Below are 21,743 nucleotides of genomic sequence, written 5' to 3' on the forward strand. Positions count from 1 at the left end.
AGCTGATTTCTCCCTTATTTAATTAATTACGAAATTAATAAATATTCAGGTTTTTGGGCTTTCTTTGTTCCGTTAAGCCTGATCTGGTCCATCAGACCTGATCAATGTGTTGATTCTATTGATCTGAATATCATACATCTTCTTAATGGCCCAAACCATGTACAATCAATACAGTCAGGATTTATTTTATTGCCTACGAGGTGATGTATCATTTTTGACTATTTTAATTGTTAATATTGATGTCAATACATGAAGAGTCTATTTTATTAATTATATAAGGACCAATCACGTGGTATTTTAAAACCCTTAGAAAATCAATTTTAACTTGGCACTTCTCTTAAATTTCTCCTACTAAAAAAGTGATTTTTTTTCTACACTTAAATTGACGTTGTTACCTTATATCTGGAAAGACAAACAATGAAAACAATGAAACAAATGGTGGGGCAGCAAAGTAATCTCTCCGTCCCTTTTTAGTTTATATTTGACTTTTTAATCATTAAATTGATTGATTTTTTATTAACAATTAAAATTTATTCATTTATTAATTTAAATAATTGAAAATTAGATAATAAAATAAATTGTTTGTAACTTTTAATGATATAATTTATAAAAATAATTTCAATTATATAATATATTTAAATTTCAGTCAAAATTCGATCAGTTTAAACATCAAAAATTGAAATATAATAACTAAATAAAACAATCAAAATTAAAAAAAAAACATGAGTCCACGAGTATTACACAGAGAACCATCAAAACAGTCACATGGCCTTCTCCTCCCTCCCTCAGGTTTGCCATCAAAAATTGAATGGAAAAATGTACTAATAAACAAACATAAATATCTAACAAACAAATATTTTAATCGAAAGAATATACACGTAGAAGTCAACAACTAGGACAGCGAAGACAGCCGATAAAAATGATGGAAGATTATATTGCAAGCAAACTCGTAAGATAAACGTGAGAAAATGTTAAATTGAGAGTTCATTTTTAACATCTATAACAAATAAGTTATGAAAAAATTAAACAATCCTATTAAAATGTAAATCAACCATCCTTAAAAAATTTAATGAGAGTATAATATTATTTTTTCACAACATATTTGCTCTTGGGATTAAAAAAACTCTAAATTTATCATTTTTCTAAACAAAGCCCCACAATAAGAAAGCTCATTGCCTCCATTACAATACATATATGTCCCCAAATCTTTACATATGTATATATATTAGTTCTATCTATTTACCATTACATCAAAATAGCAGACATACCTAAGCAACTCCCCTGCTTCAAGGATTAGAACCAACTCTTGCATTTTTGCAGGGCTTTAGGGGCTGCAAATTCGTCAAAATATTAAAATTTAATTTCTTCAAAAATTTAAACAGCTTCTCATTGAGTAAATAAATACTTCGATTACAGGTTGAACATACCCAGCCCAATTGCTTCAAATCCTTTCATTATACGCAGACGCTTGCACGAATCAACAAACATCCTACACGCGTCAATTTAGCAAAATAATTATTTAAACTATATAGCAAACTAATGCCAGCAATCTGGTCTACATAGATTATGCAGAGGACATTGTTTTGTACTATATTATATTTATTCGATGCATAAATTTGTTAGAAAATTAGGATTTTAGAGCTTAATTTAATTATGTTCTTGATGTTAATCCTAAAATCTAATGATTGGAAATTGTTCAATGATATTTGAACTTAAATTTTCATGTATGGTTTTAAGAATTTTCTTAATGAAATCCATATGAAATGAGAGATGAAAGTAACTTGGAAAAACTTGGAAAATTTGAGAATGTTTGTCTCACATTGAAATAAATAAAGGGGGTTGTGTGCTTTATATGGTATTACCCACATGAGTAGTATACAACTACTAAGGTGTGTGATGGTCCATTGTGTTGTTGTGTGCTTCACGCGCGCGCACACACACGCGCGCCCCGCCACGCACCGCACCGCACCGGGTCGGGTCGAAGGGCGATTTGGGCGAATGTCTCAGCGTCTCGCGTACGCGAGGCGACCTGGGCGAGGATTTTATTTATTTGAGAATTATTTTAATTCGAATTTATTTATCGGTGATTGGATTATTGGGCTGGGTTCTGAAATAGGCTAAGTAGTCTAAATATATTGAACCTGCAAATAATCTGATCTGTAACAAGTTCTGATATTAGAATCAGAACTTAAGAACTGATGAATAAAATCAGAACTTAACAAGTTCTGATATCAGAATCAGAACTTAAGTACTGATGAGTCGAATCAGAACTTAAGTACTGATGAGTCGAATCAGAACTTAACTTAAGTTCTGATAATAATGTGGGTGTTAATGTGAAAAGCTGTTACAAATAATTTAAATTCAAAAGCTGTTCAGTTTTGATTTTTTTCATTTATGAATTCAAAATCTGATCAGTTTTGATTTTTTCATTAATGGAGCAGTTTAATTCAGACATTAAGTATGTGGACAGTTTCATTTTTCCTCTCCTATAAATAGAGGCTAAACTGAATGAATATAACACACTACATTCTCATCTCTTCTCTTCAACCTCTCTGCATTTCTCTCCCATAAGTCCTGAAGTGCTGATATTTTCCGGCGACTGAGGTGCTGGTCGAAATGGAGGTTTTGTTGCTGCTGTTAACATAAACTCCGAGCTGTTTTATCCTGGTGGAGATATTGCGTACATCCCAAACGCAGCAGGTAGGGGGCAATAATCTCTTCAAGAGCAGCCAGGACTTCGAGCAAGGCCTGGTGACTCAGCTGTGATTATTTTCTTGGCATTTTGTATCTGTAAACCTTTATTTCAGTCACTGTTGAAAGCTATGGTTTCGGGTACATCTTTCTTTCTCTCTTCGTTATTTCAGTTACTGATTTTGTTTACCTGCATGTTTTGTTTTGTTAACTGTGGTCTTGGTCTAAACTTGTTAAATTCTTTATACACTTGCCTCTATGTTGCTATACTTGTTAGTGAGATTCTCAACATTCTTGAAGAGATTATTGGTTATATAGAATTTAGCATAATGGTTAACGAAAGTGAGGTTATCGTTGGTGGTGGTAGCAGTTCGGGTGTAACTGCTGGGGCCATTGATTGGACCACCTATAGTTTCCCACAAGCTGTTGAACTAACCGGTTTACCGGAGAAATTCAACGGTGGCATTGGCTTTTCTCGCTGGCAGAAAAGGATGAAGTTGTGGTTGACTATAAAGGGTCTGTGGCCGGTTGTGGAATATGAGAAACCAGTAGTGGATCAAGAGAAGGCTGACACAGTTAAGGCTTTTGCGAAGTGGGCTGAGAAGGATGGAGTGGCTAGAGCGGCCATTCTGGCGGCACTAACAAACACTTTGTTTGATGTCTATTCTTCTGATGCCTACTCTGCAAAACTCTTATGGGAGAAGCTGGACCAGACACATAATACTGACTCACAAGGTCTAGAAAAGTATTCTGTGGCAAGGTTCCTCGAGTTTAAGCTGGTGGACAGTAAGTCCATGACTGAGCAGGTGCATGAGTTCGAGATGATGGTGCATGCTTTGAAGGAGTCTGGAATGAATCTCCCGGAGAAGTTCAAGGTGATGAGTGTGATTGAAAAACTCCCAAAGTCTTGGGAAGAGTTCTCTCTCTCCCTGAAAAGACAGAAAGGAGAGATCACCTGGACCAACCTTATGCTGGATATCTCGGTACAAGAACAACACAAGTCCAAACAGGGACATGTGATGCCAACTGAACACGGTACCTCGAAGGTAAACATAGCAACTGTAGGACAAAAGAGGAAGGCTTTTGCTAAGAAAGCTAATAGTAATAAACCTAAGAGTGACAAGGACAAGGCCAAGAAACCCAAGGCAAACAAACCATGCTGGTCTTGTGGGCAGGTTGGGCACTGGAGTAAGGACTGCCCTACGAAGAAAGCGAAGAAAACCGAGGTAGCACAAGCAAATGTTGTGCTTGGAACCGCAAGTGGGCCTGTAGTGAACATGGTTGTTGGTGAGGCTATGGCTTCTGAAACCAACGTTGACCGGTACGTATCCTACAACCCTGTGATATTTTCTACCTATCTGTCAAATGAATGGTTGATAGATACTGGAGCTAATGTACATATTTGTGCTGATATTAGTTTATTTGTATCTTATCAACAGAGTCATAGCTTGACTGTGAAGATGGGGAATGCTAGTGTTGCTCAAGTACATGGAGTTGGAAACGTGGATCTGAAGTTCCCTTCAGGACGTATTCTATCTCTGACGAGAGTGCATCATGTTCCCGACATGCGTAGAAATATAATAAGTGGAAGCTGTTTAGTTTCTAGTGGTTTTGAAATTTCGTTCAAGTGTAATAAAGTAGTTCTTATTCACACTGGTACATTCTTTGGCAAGGGTTACTTGTCAAATGGTTTATTTGTTATTAATGCGGATCCCGTTTTGGGAAGTTTGAATAATAATGTTATTCCTACTGTTAATTGTATTGAATCCTCAAATATATGGCATGCTAGACTAGGTCATTTAAACTTTGGTGCTCTTAAGAACATGATGAACTTAGAGTTGATTCCAAAATATACCATAGAAAAGAATTCTAAATGTCAAGTATGTGTGTCTGCTAAACAGATAAGGAAACCTTTTCATAACGTTGTTAGGGATTCAGACTTGTTAGATTTAGTACACACTGATATTTGTGAATTTGGTGGTGTGTTGACCAAGGACCAGTTTAGATACTTCATTACTTTTATAGATGATAGTAGTAGATATTGTTATGTTTATTTACTTAGACATAAGGATGAAGCACTTAGTAAATTCATTATATATAAAACTGAAGTAGAAAAACAAACTAGTAAGTTACTTAAAAGATTGAGATCTGATAGAGGTGGTGAGTATACGAGTAATGCTTTTAATGAATTTTGTGCAAACAATGGTATAGTTCATGAAGTTACTCCACCATACACACCTGAGTCTAATGGGGTTGCTGAGCGAAAGAACAGAACATTTAAAGATATGATTAATAGTATGCTTATTAACTCTGGGTTGCCTAAATACATGTGGGGAGAGGCTCTAAATATGGCTTGCCATATTTTAAATAGAGTCCCTCTGAAACACATGGATAAAACACCCTTGGAGTTATGGAAAGGCAGGATGACTAGTCTTAAGTATCTTCGTGTGTGGGGGTGCCTTGCTAAGGTGCTTGTTCCTGAACACAAGAGAAAGAAACTAGGTCCAAAGACTGTTGACTGTATCTTTCTGGGCTATCTTGAAACCACTACAGCTATGAGATTTTTAGTGTTAAAATCTGACATAGATGGTATAGTGGCAAACACGATAGTTGAATTTCGAGATGCGACATTCTTTGAGGATGTCTACCCTATGAAGACTGGAATACCTGAAACGACTTCTGAGGAAGATCCTACTCACACATCAAGTTCTATTCCTGATCATGTGGAAAAGATGACAAATGTGGGGGCGGAACCTAGTAGTAGCTCTATTCCTAAGGAATTAGAGGAACCAAAGAGAAGTAAGCGTGCAAAAATAGTCAAGGATTTTGGAGGTGATTTCATCACTTACAATATCGAGGACGAACCTTTAACTTTCCGGCAAGCTATGGATTCTTCTGAGTCAAGGCACTGGAAGGGCGCTGTCAAGAGTGAAATTGACTCTATTGTTTCCAATGAAACATGGGAGTTGGTTGATCTCCCTCCTGGGTGTTCTACTATTGGGTGCAAATGGGTCTTTAAAAGGAAGTTGAACCCTGACGGCTCAATAGATAAGTACAAAGCTAGACTGGTAGCTAAGGGTTTTAAGCAAAATGAAGGAATTGATTATTTTGATACATACTCTCCGGTTGCAAGAATGGTAACAATCCGAATGCTTATAGCATTGGCTTTAGTCCATGGTCTTATCATTCATCAGATGGATGTAAAGACGGCTTTTCTTCATGGTGAACTTGAGGAAGAGATTTATATGGATCAGTCTGATGGATTTGTTGCATCAGGCAATGAAAGGAAAGTATGTAAGTTGATCAAGTCCATCTATGGCTTGAAACAAGCTCCCAGAGATTGGCATAAAAAGTTTGATGAAACTATATTGCCTTTCAGTTATAAGATTAATGAAAGTGATAAGTGTGTCTACACTAAAGTTAAAGGTAATGAGTGTGTTATCTTGTGCCTATATGTGGATGATATTTTATTGTTTGGAACCAATATTGAGATTATTAACGAGAATAAAGAATTCTTGAAAAGGCATTTTGAAATGAAGGATATGGGTGAGGCAAGTGTGATTCTTGGAATCAAATTGATTCAGTCCACTGAAGGAATAACCTTGACTCAATCTCATTATATAGAGAAATCTATACTTGAGAAATATGGTTATTCACAGTGTAGAATCGCTAGTACACCTTATGATTCGAAAGTTGCCCTTGTCAAGAATACTTCAGGAGTGCCTGTGTCTCAGTTAAGGTATTCTCAGATTATTGGGAGCTTGCAGTATCTTGCTAACTGTACTAGACCAGATATTTCATATTCTGTGTCTAAATTGGCGAGATATACAAGCTGTCCAAACAGAACTCATTGGGATGCTCTTGATAGAGTACTTAGATATCTAAAAGGCACAATGTACCTTAGTTTACACTACAGGAGATTTCCTGGTGTGCTTGAAGGGTACAGTGATGCAAGTTGGATAGCTAAGAAGTCTGGTTCCAATGGAGTGACTGGATACGTGTTCACCTTGGCTGGTGGAGCAATATCCTGGAAGTCAAGCAGACAGACTATTGTTACTCGGTCTACTTTTGAGGCTGAGTTGTGTGCACTTGATGCCACAGGGACGGAGGCTGAATGGTTACACGGACTTATGTCTGCAATACCTGTAGTAAGCAGACCGCTCCCTGCTATTGCTATTCACTGTGATAGTCGAACAACTATCGACAAGATTAGCAGTAAAAAACATAATGCTAAAACTAAGAGACACATCCAAGTTAGACTCAAGTCTATAAGGGGTTTAGTGACTGATAGGATCATAGCTATAGAGTTCATAGGAACTCAGAATAATATAGCTGATCCTCTTACTAAAGGACTGGAACCTGCAGTGGTCCTTAAGTCAAGGTTGGGGATGGGATTGTCAACCCATCATAATTCATCAACAGTGGGAACCCAATACACATGAGAGGAGATCCCTCAAAGTGTATTCAATGGGTAATAACAAGCTGTAAGGATGAGTTGGTAGTACCTTTGCTACATAGATGATACTATAGTATCTGAGTCTATCCCCTGTAAACCTAGAAGGTACTGACACTGCCAGAAAAGCAAGAGTGTTAAAACTCTGAATGGGATCAAGTCATTTGACGAGATAGAGGCAGTATATCTCTGGAGATGCCCAGCTAAGCGAATGTAATTGTGTGGTCGCAATTAGAGGATAGGGTTAATCCTTGAAGCATTCGACGAACAGGATCGAGACATGACCATTAATGTCTCAAAGTCGTAGATTGGCACCATAACCTTTGACTTGTCGTCGTCTATGGAATATGGTTATACTAAACGGATTAAGATTCAAGGTGAAACATTCCATCTGAGTCCGATAGCCATTAAAGTAGAGGAATTAGGAGGGTTCAAACCCGGAAGGGTACCGACTCTGAAAAACAAGTCATGATGGGAAATTGATCACATTTCTGTATGGATTTGTGGGGGATTGTTAGAAAATTAGGATTTTAGAGCTTAATTTAATTATGTTCTTGATGTTAATCCTAAAATCTAATGATTGGAAATTGTTCAATGATATTTGAACTTAAATTTTCATGTATGGTTTTAAGAATTTTCTTAATGAAATCCATATGAAATGAGAGATGAAAGTAGCTTGGAAAAGCTTGGAAAATTTGAGAATGTTTGTCCCACATTGAAATAAATAAAGGGGGTTGTGTGCTTTATATGGTATTACCCACATGAGTAGTATACAACTACTAAGGTGTGTGATGGTCCATTGTGTTGTTGTGTGCTTCACGCGCACACACACACGCGCGCCCCGCCCCGCCACGCACCGCACCGGACCGGACCGGACCGGACCGGGTCGGGTCGAAGGGCGATTTGGGCGAATGTCTCAGCATCTCGCGTACGCGAGGCGACCTGCGCGAGGATTTTATTTATTTGAGAATTATTTTAATTCGAATTTATTTATCGGTGATTGGATTATTGGGCTGGGTTCTGAAATAGGCTAAGTAGTCTAAATATATTGAACCTGCAAATAATCTGATCTGTAACAAGTTCTGATATTAGAATCAGAACTTAAGAACTGATGAATAAAATCAGAACTTAACAAGTTCTGATATCAGAATCAGAACTTAAGTACTGATGAGTCGAATCAGAACTTAACTTAAGTTCTGATAATCATGTGGGTGTTACTGTGAAAAGCTGTTACAAATAATTTAAATTCAAAAGCTGTTCAGTTTTGATTTTTTCATTTATGAATTCAAAATCTGATCAGTTTTGATTTTTTCATTAATGGAGCAGTTTAATTCAGACATTAAGTATGTGGACAGTTTCATTTTTCCTCTCCTATAAATAGAGGCTAAACTGAATGAATGTAACACACTACATTCTCATCTCTTCTCTTCAACCTCTCTGCATTTCTCTCCCATAAGTCCTGAAGTGCTGATATTTTCCGGCGACTGAGGTGCTGGTCGAAGTGGAGGTTTTGTTGTTGCTGTTAACATAAACTCCGAGCTGTTTTATCCTGGTGGAGATATTGCGTACATCCCAAACGCAGCAGGTAGGGGGCAATAATCTCTTCAAGAGCAGCCAGGACTTCGAGCAAGGTCTGGTGACTCAGCTGTGATTATTTTCTTGGCATTTTGTATATGTAAACCTTTATTTCAGTCATTGTTGAAAGCTATGGTTTCGGGTACATCTTTCTTTCTCTCTTCGTTATTTCAGTTACTGATTTTGTTTACCTGCATGTTTTGTTTTGTTAACTGTGGTCTTGGTCTAAACTTGTTAAATTCTTTATACACTTGCCTCTATGTTACTATACTTGTTAGTGAGATTCTCAACATAATTCAGGGTTAAATGTGACGCTAGATTAAATTAAAATGAACTTACTCCCAGGGCACGTCCCCGACGAGCATCCAATCACCATCCTTATCTTCATAGCTAGGCACATACTCAGAACTGTTTAAGAGATCCATTAGCTTGCTCTCGTTCACGAAATCAGTCAATCCTTGGGATCCATAATTACCTATACATAATTATATAAAAAAAATTGATGTTTAGTATAGTATTAATGTTTTAAAAAAAAAATTAAGATTATAGGATGGAAAAATGAGCCTCTGGCAAATTACGGAATTGGTTGAACTTGTGACATATCATACACAAGACCTTGGTCTGGGCCATTAGGCTAATACCTATAGGATTAATTAGGAAGAATTAAAAAGATTGATGCAATGTGTGTAGTTATACAAGTATAAAGGATTTGGAAAGATTACCCAACGTAAAAGAGCTGAACATTTCGGCCAAGGCATCAGAGAGTTGTTGGTAACTAGTATACATCTTCAAGTCCACTTTACGAAGATAAGGCACACCATCCATCGAAACCTTCACAAAGGCAGCACCACCGCCCGGTAAAGTCTTTGCCGCGGTTGTGCTCTCTTCAGCGTTGCTCTTTTGTACAGCCATTACATTCTTCCGGTATGATCTTACTGGTGGCCAACCTACCACTTGTGTCCTGCAAACAAATTAATCAACCATTAAACTTGACAAATTAAGATACATGTCACATGTGTGTATTTATACAATGAAAATAAAATGGAAAAATAAACAATATAGGGTGAACTAACTTGGCTGGTGGCTTGATGACTGAATTATTAGACAAGGACTTAACATTTTGGCTGAGATCTAATGCCGGATGATCATTGTGATGAAGGTTGAGCTTTAGATCAACCGTCTCGGAGAAGCCTCTTTTTCCTTTCATCTTCACTGACTGATCAACCTCCACATCGCCACCAGCTGCCCCGGGCAAGCCAAGGCATAACTCAGTTTTGAGGTTCATCGTATATTTTTTTTAATTATATATTTCTTATTGTTTGTATCAGAATTAGGCTACAATATGCGTGTTTATATATTGCTTCTTGTGTTTCTTAGGAGGAGGTGATAAGAGAGGGGAAGGCAAATCAATCATAGAAGAAATGGGGAGCAATGCATATGTTTGATAATATACATTGGTGCCTGCATTTTTCATTCAAGTTCTGACGTATGACACGTGGGCATAGAATTTATTTCGTTGTTAATCTGATGAGATCAAGAGCTCATTAAGGATTCGAGAAGTAATTATTTAATTAAAGTAATGATTGATTTAGTTATAATCTCAGGGGATCACCTTCATCCATAGTAATTTTGAATTACAAGTGCTTCATGTATGAACTAGGTACCTATTAGATTATCATATACTAGCTCTGGATTAAATGTATTTAAGCGGGAAAGGATGCTGCATTCGCGCAGGACTCTCAGCTAAGTTTAACATATATTATGAATGCTAGTGTGGATGTATAATGTACTCAACTGTAAATCCGAGTATAAATTTAACATTGCAGATTCATTGCATCGTATTCCATAATCTTACTAGTGATTACATTCTTAAACTTTTCTTTAACAGTTTGTCTTTCATGTACCACAAGCGCAAAGTTTAAGCTGTAACTGAAGCTCCTCTTTCAGTTTCTAACTGACTCTCATCAGCTAAAATAAACACTTGATCACATGATCAGATGATACAACGAATCCTGTAATCTTTGTGGCACCAGGACTCCAGGTTTAGACCACTCGAGCGGGGAAGTTACAAAAATTTAAATACTCAAATTAATTAGATAAGCCGATCGTTAATTTAAGTTACGGTAACTACAATTTGAAAAACTGAGTCCTTAGAATTTATTTATAAACGCAGAATCTTGATACCAACAATAATATTCTGTATGTGGGTTGAAGTCGAGACAATGGATCCTTTGTGGGGAGCAAACCAGGGTACTTAATGTCTAACCACTAATATTAATTTTCTTTTAATAAATTGATCCCTCTATTAATTAACGCCGTTTTGCACTAATTTTAAATGTGAAAGTAAAATAAATATTTAGCCGATTCTTTAATTATGAACATGGTTGCTACACTACATTGAAATGTAGTAAATTATAAAATGCACTTTAAGAAAAGCGACATTTACTCATTTTCCACCCGTGGGAAGAAACTCATCAATACAGGCATATCTAAATTTTCATGATACGCATGATCATTAACGGCAGAATGGGTCACGATATATCTCAAAAAGATTATGATGATATAGCTTGGAATTTCGAATGAGTGAATGGATTGGTGGCCTCACCTCATGAATGAGTAGATTAACTATTGAATGGGGCAGGAGTAATCAGTAGGAGGATGGACCTTTTGTGTTGCGACATCAAATTATTTGATTATATCTATACTCTTTATTAATAAGCGAAACAATGTATAATTTGGTGTCAAAAATATTAAAATATCAAATTTTGGTATTTACCTGACATAAGTTGAATTTTATTCTTTATAAACTTTGTATTTAACACAAATCGACTTCCATTTTTTGTAAATTTTATTTTCTTTGCAAACTACTAAGTAAATTACTAACACGAATTGACTTATATTCTCTGTAAACTTTATTTATTTATAAATTATATTAAAAATTTATTAAGTTACGTTAAATTAAGTAAAATAACATATATTTACTTTTACTTTGAAAAACTACTAACGGCAAATTATATTATTAACACGAATTGACTTCTATTCTCTATAAACTTTATTTTCTATTAGTTAGTGTCAATCCGTGTCAGTTTACTTTTAAATTGAATAATATTATTTTAAAAATAATTAAGTAATAGCAAATGACTTTAGTAACATTTATTAACTTTTAAACTGAAAATTGTTGATTTAACAATCGTATTTGTTACTGTCCATCACAACGTTTATTTACTTAAAATTAAAAAACATATTTTAACAATAACAAATTTATGTGCGTATTTAGATTATATTAAGTAATATTAAATTAAGTTTAATAACATCTATTTACTTTTAATTTTTAAATTATATTTTATCGATAATTGGGTAATATTAAATAAACTATATTGAAAAGGCTAATTATAAGATAATTATCAAATAATATTAATTAATATTAAATTATCTAAAGAATAAATATTTGGTTCGTAAGATAGAGATACAATTCGTTTTACAAAAATAAAACTAATATGTTAGATTTTTATATCAAGTAAAACAATGCAAAACTAGAATTATAACGGAAATTTCATAACTTATTCGATTCTTTTTAACCACATAACTATTTTGCAAGTACCAATTTAATATTTGATATTAATATATTAATTTTAATTCGTGTTTCGAACAGATTATGAATAATTTTCTATAATTATTAATTCGATATTTTTAGTTTCGGGCCCGTGTTTCGCACGGGTTATCAACTACTCCCTATGTCCCTAAATAATTTTCCTTTTTGTGTTGAACACGTTTACCAATGCACACTTTTGATTGTTAATAAGTTTCGTATCAGTATTAAATATAAAAACTTCATTGTATTAAAGTACTTATAAATACGAATACAACAAGATCACTCATGACTATATTTGATCTTATAAATTAGACGTAAATTAGTAGTCAATCACTTACCATGAATAGTATAAAAAGTCAAAATATGAGATGTTTTGTTGGGACGGAGGGAGTATCAACTATCTATACTAATAAGCGGAATCATATTTAGGTCCACAATCTTGGTGCTCACTAAAAATTTATACAACTAATTTAAAATTTTATGTAATAAAATCTCAACTGACAAAAAATAACTTCTACTCTATGTAAATTTTATTTTCCTTCAATTTTTATTCGTTGCTAAACATCCAAGCGTCGGTTTACTTTAAAATAATCGTATTATTAAGTTAAAATGTCAGATTTGTATAAGTAAATAATTAGTTGCATGCATAACTAGAATTATACAGTGAAATTTTAGAGTTACACTTAACTTCCATTTTTTTAACTACATATTTTAACAACATTTTATCTATTATATTTAGATCTATATATTAGGTCACACACATTATATAAGGGGGTTAAATACAGTGTATAATACAATCAAATCGAATTAAGAACACAAGTATGTAATAAAAAATATTCTTATTAATAAAACAATATTACAATGGAACCGTTCTCTCTCAGTGATGAACAAATATCACGAGAGCTGCTAGGGTTACAATTAATAATATTCTCGATAATGATAACACTTTTTTGTGTAAACTCTATGTCTGTGTTTATATATATCACACAGTTACAAGATAATCTCTAACTGATATCGAATATAATTATGTATCCTAACATATATCAATTAGTTATCTTTTCCTCCAAGGTTTCTATTATTCATAGAATTCTTCTCCATGCATATCTCTTCTTATTTTAGTCTTGATCTTCTTTCCTTTAATCAGCCGTTTTCCTTATCTGAAAGTCTTCTTAAGTCCTGATATTATCTTATAATGAATATCTTCTGATATCTTAATTTCTGACTTCAGTATAAGTACTGATTTCCAGTTATATCCTGATTTGTTCTGTTAGTCAAGATCTGAAAATTAACACAAATCATTATTAGACATGACATCACAGATATATCTAACAATCTCCCCCAACTTGTAAATTAGCATAATATACAAGTTCATTAGATATTTGATGATGTTAAAAATATTAAGTACAAATGCATGAGAGTATTTGACTAGATAACTACAACTCACAGTCCTTGTAGATTTTACCATCCTTAAAGTCTGATATCAGCTTTAGCCTGTATATCCTTCAAAATTTAACAGTTGTAGTCCTTGACTTGGCTTCAGTGTTTGATCTCTTGAATGTCAGGAGTTGTTCTGAGATAGTTCTTCAGAAGAGTTCTCTCAGCATATTCAAGTTCATTTATCATCTTCCTTTTAGCATCTTTAAGTTCAGCTGTATCTTCTCCTGTCTGAAAGATAGCAGCCCTGAGATCATTAATCTTTTCTTTCCTTATTTCCTGATCCAATCTGATCAAATAAGCTTTGTCAGACTCCAGATTAAATTCAACACCCTTAATACCCAGAAAAGTAGTGATCTTGGCAGTATTAGGCTTCATCTCAACTAAATCGCCATTGTGAGCTCTGTACAAAGGATAGTATGGCCTGTCAGATTTTAAAAAGTAAAGTTTCTTCTGCCTCTGAATATCAGATATTAAGTATCTGGAAACACCATATATTGACCTGTTCTTCACTTGAAGTAAAAATAAAATATGTTGCAGTTCTTCATAATACTTCAACCGGATTGCATCCTTTCTTATCTGGAATACTCTCCCATCTGTCATAAAATAAAGCATTATGTCTTCTTTCAGCTTGGAATTGTAAACAATATGTACATATTCCAATTGATTTAGTCTTTCTGGAGTTGTCCCTACTCCTGGTTCAGAAAGAGATGTAGGATCTGAGGTAGAGTTGTTTACTCTTTTCTCATCAGCATTACCCATTCCTGTTTTATCTCTAGCTTCCTTCCCTTGGAGCAATCTACCCTTAAAAACATTTGTTGAAGTCTTCATAAGTTGAGCAGATTGTTGAGCTTTAGTAAACCCAGGTAGTAGAACTGTTGAAAGTTTAACATGAGCAATGTCAGAGGTTTCCTTTTCTTCTGATGTTAAGACAACTTGAGCTCTGTCAGAGGTTGCTTGAATATTGCTTTTCTTCTTCAAAATCAGACTTGTATCTTCATCAGATTTTGCTTCCAGATCCATAGTTGGTATATATATCTTTACAGATTCATCAATTTTTGCCTTACCCTTGAATCTAGGATCAACTTCCACCTATGATTTGGACTTGGCCTTAGATGCCTCAGTATCTGTCCTCTCTTTGATCACAATGCCCTTAGGCTTAGGTGGTTTCTTTGCTATGACTTGAGATTTAGACTTTGACTTAGATTTGTCATTTTCAGCTTTCAGTCTAATCTCTTCTTCCTTCAGGCTTTCAAAATCCATGCCTGGATTATCCTTTAGGAACAGCCTTTTGGAGATCTCTTCATCAAGTTTCAGAGTTTATTCATCAGAACTTATCATTTTACCAGTATCAGAACTTGTTCTTTGACTTATAGTTCTGGCTTTCCTTGATAAAGAACCCCTGCCTTGACTTAGACCTCTACTCCTTTCAGAATTTCCATGGTCTTCATTATCATCATCTTTACCCTTTAGTGGTTGATCAGTTGTGCATTTAGACTTAATTACTTTCTCCCCCTTTTTGGCGTCATCTGGTAGAAGCAGGGAGACAAGCAATTCCACAGAGTTTTGGATTTCATTGAGTTTGTTTTGTTGAGCAGCTTGATTCTTTAAAATATCAGATAGTTAAGCTTGCTTCTTTTCTTCAGTCATTTCTATATACTCAATGCGGTCAAAGGCTGGCTTAAAAACCTTTTCTTGTCCAATGTGACATTCATGGTTTGCTTAGTCACTGTATCTTGAAGTTTATCCACCTTGGCTTGAGTTATTGAGTGTTGACCTTGAAGGTTCCTGATACTCAATGCAGTAACTCTGAGCTGTGCTTTGAAGTCATCATTCATCAGCATTTCATCAGCTTTAGCCAGGTGCTCAGCAAGAACATCTGCAGTAGGAACAAAATCAACTTTGTTCCATTCCTTGATCCACTCTCTTCCTCTTGGAGTTTCACTCCAAGGAACTGGTGCATCCTTTCTCACAAATTTCTTAATCAAATCAGCTTTACAAACTGTTTGTGGAGGTGCATGTCCAGAAGGACCAGCTGCATCAGCATTTATATTTGTAGCAACTTCACCAGTATTTCCTTAAACAGAACTTGCAGAATCTTCAGTATCAGCATCTTTTGATAGAATGATTGTATGTGAAGCAATAGAAGATTTATCTTCATGGTCATCAGCATCCTGCAATGGAGTTGCTGGTGGAGTATGCTGAGAAAGATGTGAAGTGGATGGAGCTTCCAGATACAAGACCAAAGGCACATCCAAATTATTGATATCAATTTCAGCACTTATGCCTGGGTTTTCAGCATGTACTGGAGAGTTTATTGGAGACACAGGACGTGTAGGCATTGGAGTATTCTCTGGCTCTTGGATTGGAGATTTGTGAGCTTCATGAAATTCTGGCTCAGCACTTGGAAGAGATTCAACTACAGTAGGGTCTTGTGGGTTTAGAGATTCCTGACCCCCTTCCACAGCTGCTGCTTCCATTCCTTCTTCAGAGGTTGATTCTTCTACAGCCCTCCTTGTTCTTTGCTTTTTAAGTCTCTTAGCTGGCGGAGAGACTCTGGGAGCTTGATCATCAGAGTTTAGCTTTCTAAGCCTTTTTAGGGGCCTAGAACTCCCATTTTTTTGAGCTTTCTGAGAAGAGACCTTCTCAGCTACTTCAGCAACAGGTTCTGATGGTTGAACCTGTACCTCATCATCAGACTCATCTCTTAAAATCATCTTCCTTCTTTTCTGCTGTGACTGAGGGACTGTCGTAGTCCTCTTTGCTCTAGAAGAAGAAGGCTTCACTTGATTATGTGCTGATGGCTGTGATTTCTGTGTTTGGTTAGTGGTGGGTTCTGATGGCTGTTGTGTGTTGGTGGGTTGGACATCAGGATATAGTAATGAATAGGTATCATAATCAGCATTTACCAGAGCTTGCTTTACTGATAAAGGAATTCTAAGGGGTCTCAAAACTTCCTTCTTATTATCAGTAGTTAAGAGATCAGTAAAAGCCCTCTTAGCTAATCTAAACGGTTCTATGTGATCATGTGCTAGTTGCGATTCATCTGATGTACAGTAACTGTAGATTAACTGATAGAACCTAGCAAAGTAAACTACATTCCTGTCCTCATGCATTCTATCTCCTATAAAACATAACACAGTCTTTGCATAATCAAAATGAGACTGGTTTAAGAGTGCATACCCAATTTGTTGTGTCAGAATAGGAATGGCATCAAAATTTGAGCACTTGTTGGCAAACGTCTTCATGATGCAATTGAAGAAGAAGCTCCATTCCCTTCGAATATGTGGGAGTTTGAGTTGACCCATTTTAGCCAAACTCTTTTCATACCCTAGATCAGCCATCATTTGCTGTAGCAAGGGCTCCTCCACAGCAGAACTAAATTGACAGTTTTCAGGTAGGTGTAGAGCTTTTTCGAACTGTTGCCGGAGTAACAACATACTCAACCTCCTTTGCTTTAAACACGATGCTTGGAGTCCCATCCTTACCACCATCATCATAAAGTCCCGTACGCCAGAACGTTAGAACTTGAGTTCCAGATAAACTGGATGGCTGCGTCAAAGCGAACCCAATTTCACTATGAGATAAGAAATCCTGAATAAAATGAAGTTCCGAAGGAGCTTCACTCTTAGTGAGAATGGCAGCGTAGTTGTTTGGTACAAACTTTGCTCCATTAAAGATTATATCCTTGGGTGCCATTAAAAAAGAAGTAAGAAATAAGAATGCATGAAAGGTGTTTGGTAAAATGTCTGTGTAAAAACCGTCAGTGAATATAGAGAGAATAAGAGAAAAGAGAGAGAGTATTTAATACAAAAGTAGATAAAAGATTTAAAATCTTTTCTCTCTTTTACTTATACACGCCACTGGACAGCAGTTAAGACGAATTGGAACAGTCTTTACACATGTCAGCCATGCAGTAGTTAAGACAATAGTTAATGGGCACGGGAAATAAGTAATGATTACTATGCACATGCAGTTTTTCAAAAAAAAAATTGTTCCCACTAAACAAGTAATTATGACTGTCTTTATCTCACTTAAACCAATATTCTGATAAAATAGAACCGTTCAAGTATTGACCAAAAAATAAATCAAGTAAATAAATACTGCCACGTAAGCATCAGAACTTGATTATTATCAGAATTTAAAAGTCATCAGAATATGGCTTCTGTACTCAAAAAGTGAATGTTTATTTCTGTAATTCTTCACACAAATACTGATATGGTTTCCGCAGAACTTAATCATCAGAACTTCCATCAGAACTTGTCCTCAGAATTTATGCAACTGACACTTAAAGTGTTCATCTAAAACAACATTGATCACCACAGTAATTTTCATCATTCATATGGAGTGTAAGTGTGTGCTTTAAGCTAAATATCAGACAAAGAGTAAAGCCTGATTCACTTCAGTACATCTTAGAAATAAGGCATAACTAAGAATTTTGCTCAAAATCTGTCATGAGTCTGAAGTCTACTATAGAATGAGTTCATGCATGAGTCCACCTCAACTATTTTGTGCTCATTTTATGCATCTTTTGATATTATTTTTCACAGGAGCTCCTCAGTGTAAGTGAGTCACAACTGCTTATCAGAATTTATACTATTATCAGAGTATTTCTCCAGTAATCAGAGAATGTGAAAAGTCACCAAAAAAATTTTATTTTGCTTTTCTACTGCATATTACTTAATACCAGCAATGCACTTGGGTCTTCCCTTCCACATACATTTTTCTCTAGATCTCAAAGGAGTACCTGATATTTATTTCTTTTCTTTACTTTTTTCTTTTGATAAGTGAGGCTTATCAGCACTTAGTACATCCATAAGATTTACCAACATCAGAACTTAACAGATAAGAAGCATTATTCTAGTTTTTGACTTAGTAATAAGATACACAAAGTAAACCTAACCAAGCTCAATATCATAATTTGCTTGTGTTAAACGATTTCCACATAAACAATTACTTCAAACAAGGGATTTTTAGTATATTAAAGACTACTAGGTCAGCATCTAGCACAGTTATCCTCATTGGATTGAATAGTCACAGAAATATTCATATCACTATCAGAGTTTAGAAATTCACATCAGACAACAATTAGCACTTAGGTAAATTTCAATTTAAACACAGATTACATAGAGATAGTAATATCTGTAAATACTGATTATAAGGTCTGATGTATCAGAACATAAACTAAACAGATTTAGAGAAAGAACCTGAAACCATTCCAAGTTCATTTACCAATCTTGTAAAAGTAGCTTCACATAGTGGTTTTGTGAAGATATCTGCTAGTTGTTGATCTGTTGGAATAAAATGCAATTCCACTGTACCTTCCATCACGTGTTCCCTTATGAAGTGGTACCTTATGCTGATGTGCTTTGTCATTGAGTGCTAAACTGGATTACTTGTCATAGCAATAGCACTTTGATTATCACAGTAAATGGGTATTTTAGAATATGTTAACCCATAATCCAGTAACTGATTCTTCATTCAAAGAATTTGTGCACAACAGCTTCCTGCAGCAATGTACTCTATCTCTGCAGTTGATGTGGAAATTGACTTTTGTTTCTTGCTAAACCAAGAAACTAATCTGCCTACAAGAAATTGGCAGCTTCCACTTGTGCTTTTCCTGTCAATTTGCACCCTGCAAAATCTGCATCTGAGTAACCTATTAGCTTAAAGTCTAATTCCCTAGGATACCACAATCCTAGATCAGCTGTACCCTTAAGGTACTTAAAAATTCTTTTCACAGCTGTTAAGTGAGGTTCTCTTGGATCTGCTTGAAATCTTGCACAAAGACAGGTAGCATACATAATATCAGGTCTACTTGCAGTTAGATAGAGTAGAGAGCCAATCATACCTCTGTAATCAGTAATATCTACTGATGTACCAGTATCCTTATCCAATTTTGTTGTAGTGGCCATAGGAGTGGATGCACTTGAACAGTCTTGCATTCCAAATTTCTTCAACAAATTTCTGGTGTACTTAGATTGACAAATAAAAGTTCCTTCTTCATTTTGCTTGACTTGAAGGCCCAGAAAATAGCTAAGTTCTCCCATCATACTCATTTGATATCTTGACTGCATTAGCTTGGCAAACCTTTTACAAAGCCTGTCATTTATAGAACCAAAAATTATATCATCAACATATATCTGCACCAAAATTAAGTCCTTTCCATGGTTGAGATAGAATAAGGTTTTATCAATAGTCCCTCTGTTAAATCCACTTTCCTGAAGAAACTGAGCTAATGTCTCATACCATGCTCTTGGAGCTTGCTTAAGGCCATAAAGTGCTTTACCAAGTCTGTAGACATGATTAGGAAATTTTGAATCTACAAAACCTGGAGGTTGTTCAACATATACTTCTTCTTCCAATTCTCCATTAAGAAAAGTACTTTTTACATCCATTTGAAAGACTTTAAACTTTTTGTGAGCAGCATAAGCCATAAATATCCTTATGGCTTCCAATCTAGCAACTGGTGCAAATGTTTCATCATAATCAATTCCTTCCTGTTGAGAATATCTTTTTGCAACCAGCCTTGCTTTATTTCTTGTAATTATGCCATCACTATAAGTTTTATTTCTGAACACCCACTTTGTACCAGCAACAGATCTATTTTATTGGTCTTGGCACTAGGGTCCGGACTTTATTTCTTTCAAATTCATTTAACTCTTCCTGCATTGCTTGCACCCAATCAGCATCTTAAAGAACTTCTTCCACTTTCTTTGGTTCAGTCTGAGAAAGAAAAGAATGATAGAGACATTCATTTGATGTTGTTGTTCTAGTTCTAACACCTGCTTCAGGATTTCCAATAATCAAGGCAGGTGTATGTGCTTTAGTCCACTTTCTTGCAGATGGAAGGTGATCTCTAGAACTGGATGCTCCCCCATGATCCATGTTGTTTCCATCAATATTTTCTAATACTCCCCCTGAAATTATGCTCTCTGAATTGGATCCTTCAGAATTTGAGTTTCCAGAATTATCAGAACTGGGCCCATCAGAACTTGATGAATCAGAACTTGAAGAGCCTGTTCTAGATTCTGATACTACTTGAGATGTGGTTGGATCTTCAATATGCCCCCCTGCACAGGTGCATTTTCCATTGGCGTAGTCACCGCAGTTTCAATAACATCAGAGTTTAACTCATCAGAGTGTATAGTATCAGGATTTAGACTATCAGAATTTACAGAATCAGAATTTAAAACTTTATTCTCAAATCTCAGCTAATCATGATCATTGAAATTTTCAAGTCCGGTAATCTTCTTATCATCAAAAGAGACATTGATAGATTCCATGACAACCCTTGTTCTTAAATTGTAGAATCTGAAGGCTTTTGTGGAAAGTGGATATCCAACAAAAATTCCTTCATCAGCTTTTAGATCAAATTTGGATAGCTATTCAGGATGAGTCTTAAGAATAAAACACTTGCATCCAAATACATGAAAGTACTTCAGATTTGACTTCTTTTTCTTCACCATCTCATATGGTGTCTTTCCATGCTTGTTGATAAGTGTTGTATTCTGAGTAAAACAAGCAGTCTGCACAGCTTCAGCCCAAAAGTTGGTTGGTAACTTTGCTTCATCAAGCATAGTTCTTGCAGCTTCAATAAGAGTTCTATTCTTTCTTTCAACAACTCCATTTTGTTGTAGAGTTCCAGGAGCAGAGAATTCCTTCTTTATTCCATGGTCTTTGCAGAACTCTTCCATAATCATATTCTTGAACTCAGTGCCATTATCACTTCTTATGATTTTCACAGAGTCTTTGACCAATTTATCCAGTTGTTTGACATGATCAAGCAAGATAGATGCAGTTTCACTTTTTGTGTGCAAGTAATACACCCATGTGTATCTGGTAAACTCATCTACTATGACCATAGCATATTTCTTCTTGGCAATAGACATGACATTCACTGGACCAAATAGATCAACATGTAGTAGGTGATAAGGCTCAAGAATTGAAGATTCAGTCTTGCTCTTGAATGAAGATTTTCTTTATTTTGCCTTTTGA

General features: G+C 35.4%; 2 protein-coding genes across 4 annotated transcripts; one reads left to right on the plus strand and one right to left on the minus strand.

Moving 5' to 3' along the window:
* Positions 1-1,031: 1,031 nt before the first annotated feature.
* On the minus strand, positions 1,032-10,364 carry LOC141676541 (auxin-responsive protein IAA14-like). Of its 3 annotated transcripts, XM_074482212.1 has the most exons (6): positions 9,793-10,353; positions 9,442-9,680; positions 9,298-9,360; positions 9,059-9,194; positions 1,428-1,489; positions 1,032-1,331 (listed from the first exon to the last, which is right to left on the minus strand). In XM_074482212.1, the coding sequence occupies exons 1-6, from the start codon at positions 10,002-10,004 to the stop codon at positions 1,294-1,296; spliced, it is 750 nt and encodes a 249-aa protein (XP_074338313.1). In that variant the 5' UTR covers positions 10,005-10,353; the 3' UTR covers positions 1,032-1,293. The 3 variants fall into 3 exon arrangements, with proteins under 3 accessions (XP_074338313.1, XP_074338314.1, XP_074338315.1); XM_074482213.1 differs by lacking the exon at positions 9,298-9,360 and having other exon boundaries at positions 1,034-1,331; positions 9,793-10,343; XM_074482214.1 differs by lacking the exons at positions 1,032-1,331; positions 1,428-1,489 and adding an exon at positions 8,428-8,910 and having other exon boundaries at positions 9,793-10,364.
* LOC141676542 (uncharacterized) lies at positions 3,526-4,331 on the plus strand. The gene is made up of 2 exons (XM_074482215.1): positions 3,526-4,012; positions 4,131-4,331. The coding sequence occupies exons 1-2, from the start codon at positions 3,543-3,545 to the stop codon at positions 4,141-4,143; spliced, it is 483 nt and encodes a 160-aa protein (XP_074338316.1). The 5' UTR covers positions 3,526-3,542; the 3' UTR covers positions 4,144-4,331.
* Positions 10,365-21,743: the final 11,379 nt, after the last annotated feature.

The sequence above is a fragment of the Apium graveolens genome, chromosome 8 (genome assembly GCF_009905375.1).
Source record: "Apium graveolens cultivar Ventura chromosome 8, ASM990537v1, whole genome shotgun sequence".
Taxonomy (NCBI): Eukaryota; Viridiplantae; Streptophyta; class Magnoliopsida; order Apiales; family Apiaceae; genus Apium; species Apium graveolens.

What these genes read in the sequence shown, in the direction of transcription:
- LOC141676542 (XM_074482215.1), top strand. Translation starts at nt 3,543, where the DNA reads ATGAATCTCCCGGAGAAGTTCAAGGTGATGAGTGTGATTGAAAAACTC.
- LOC141676541 (XM_074482212.1), bottom strand. Translation starts at nt 10,004, where the DNA reads ATGAACCTCAAAACTGAGTTATGCCTTGGCTTGCCCGGGGCAGCTGGT. An exon ending in GTTCAGCTCTTTTACGTTGG is followed by an intron (nt 9,361 to 9,441) that starts GTAATCTTTCCA and finishes TTAATCCTATAG; the next exon opens with GTATTAGCCTAATGGCCCAG. An exon ending in TCACAAGTTCAACCAATTCC is followed by an intron (nt 9,195 to 9,297) that starts GTAATTTGCCAG and finishes AATTATGTATAG; the next exon opens with GTAATTATGGATCCCAAGGA.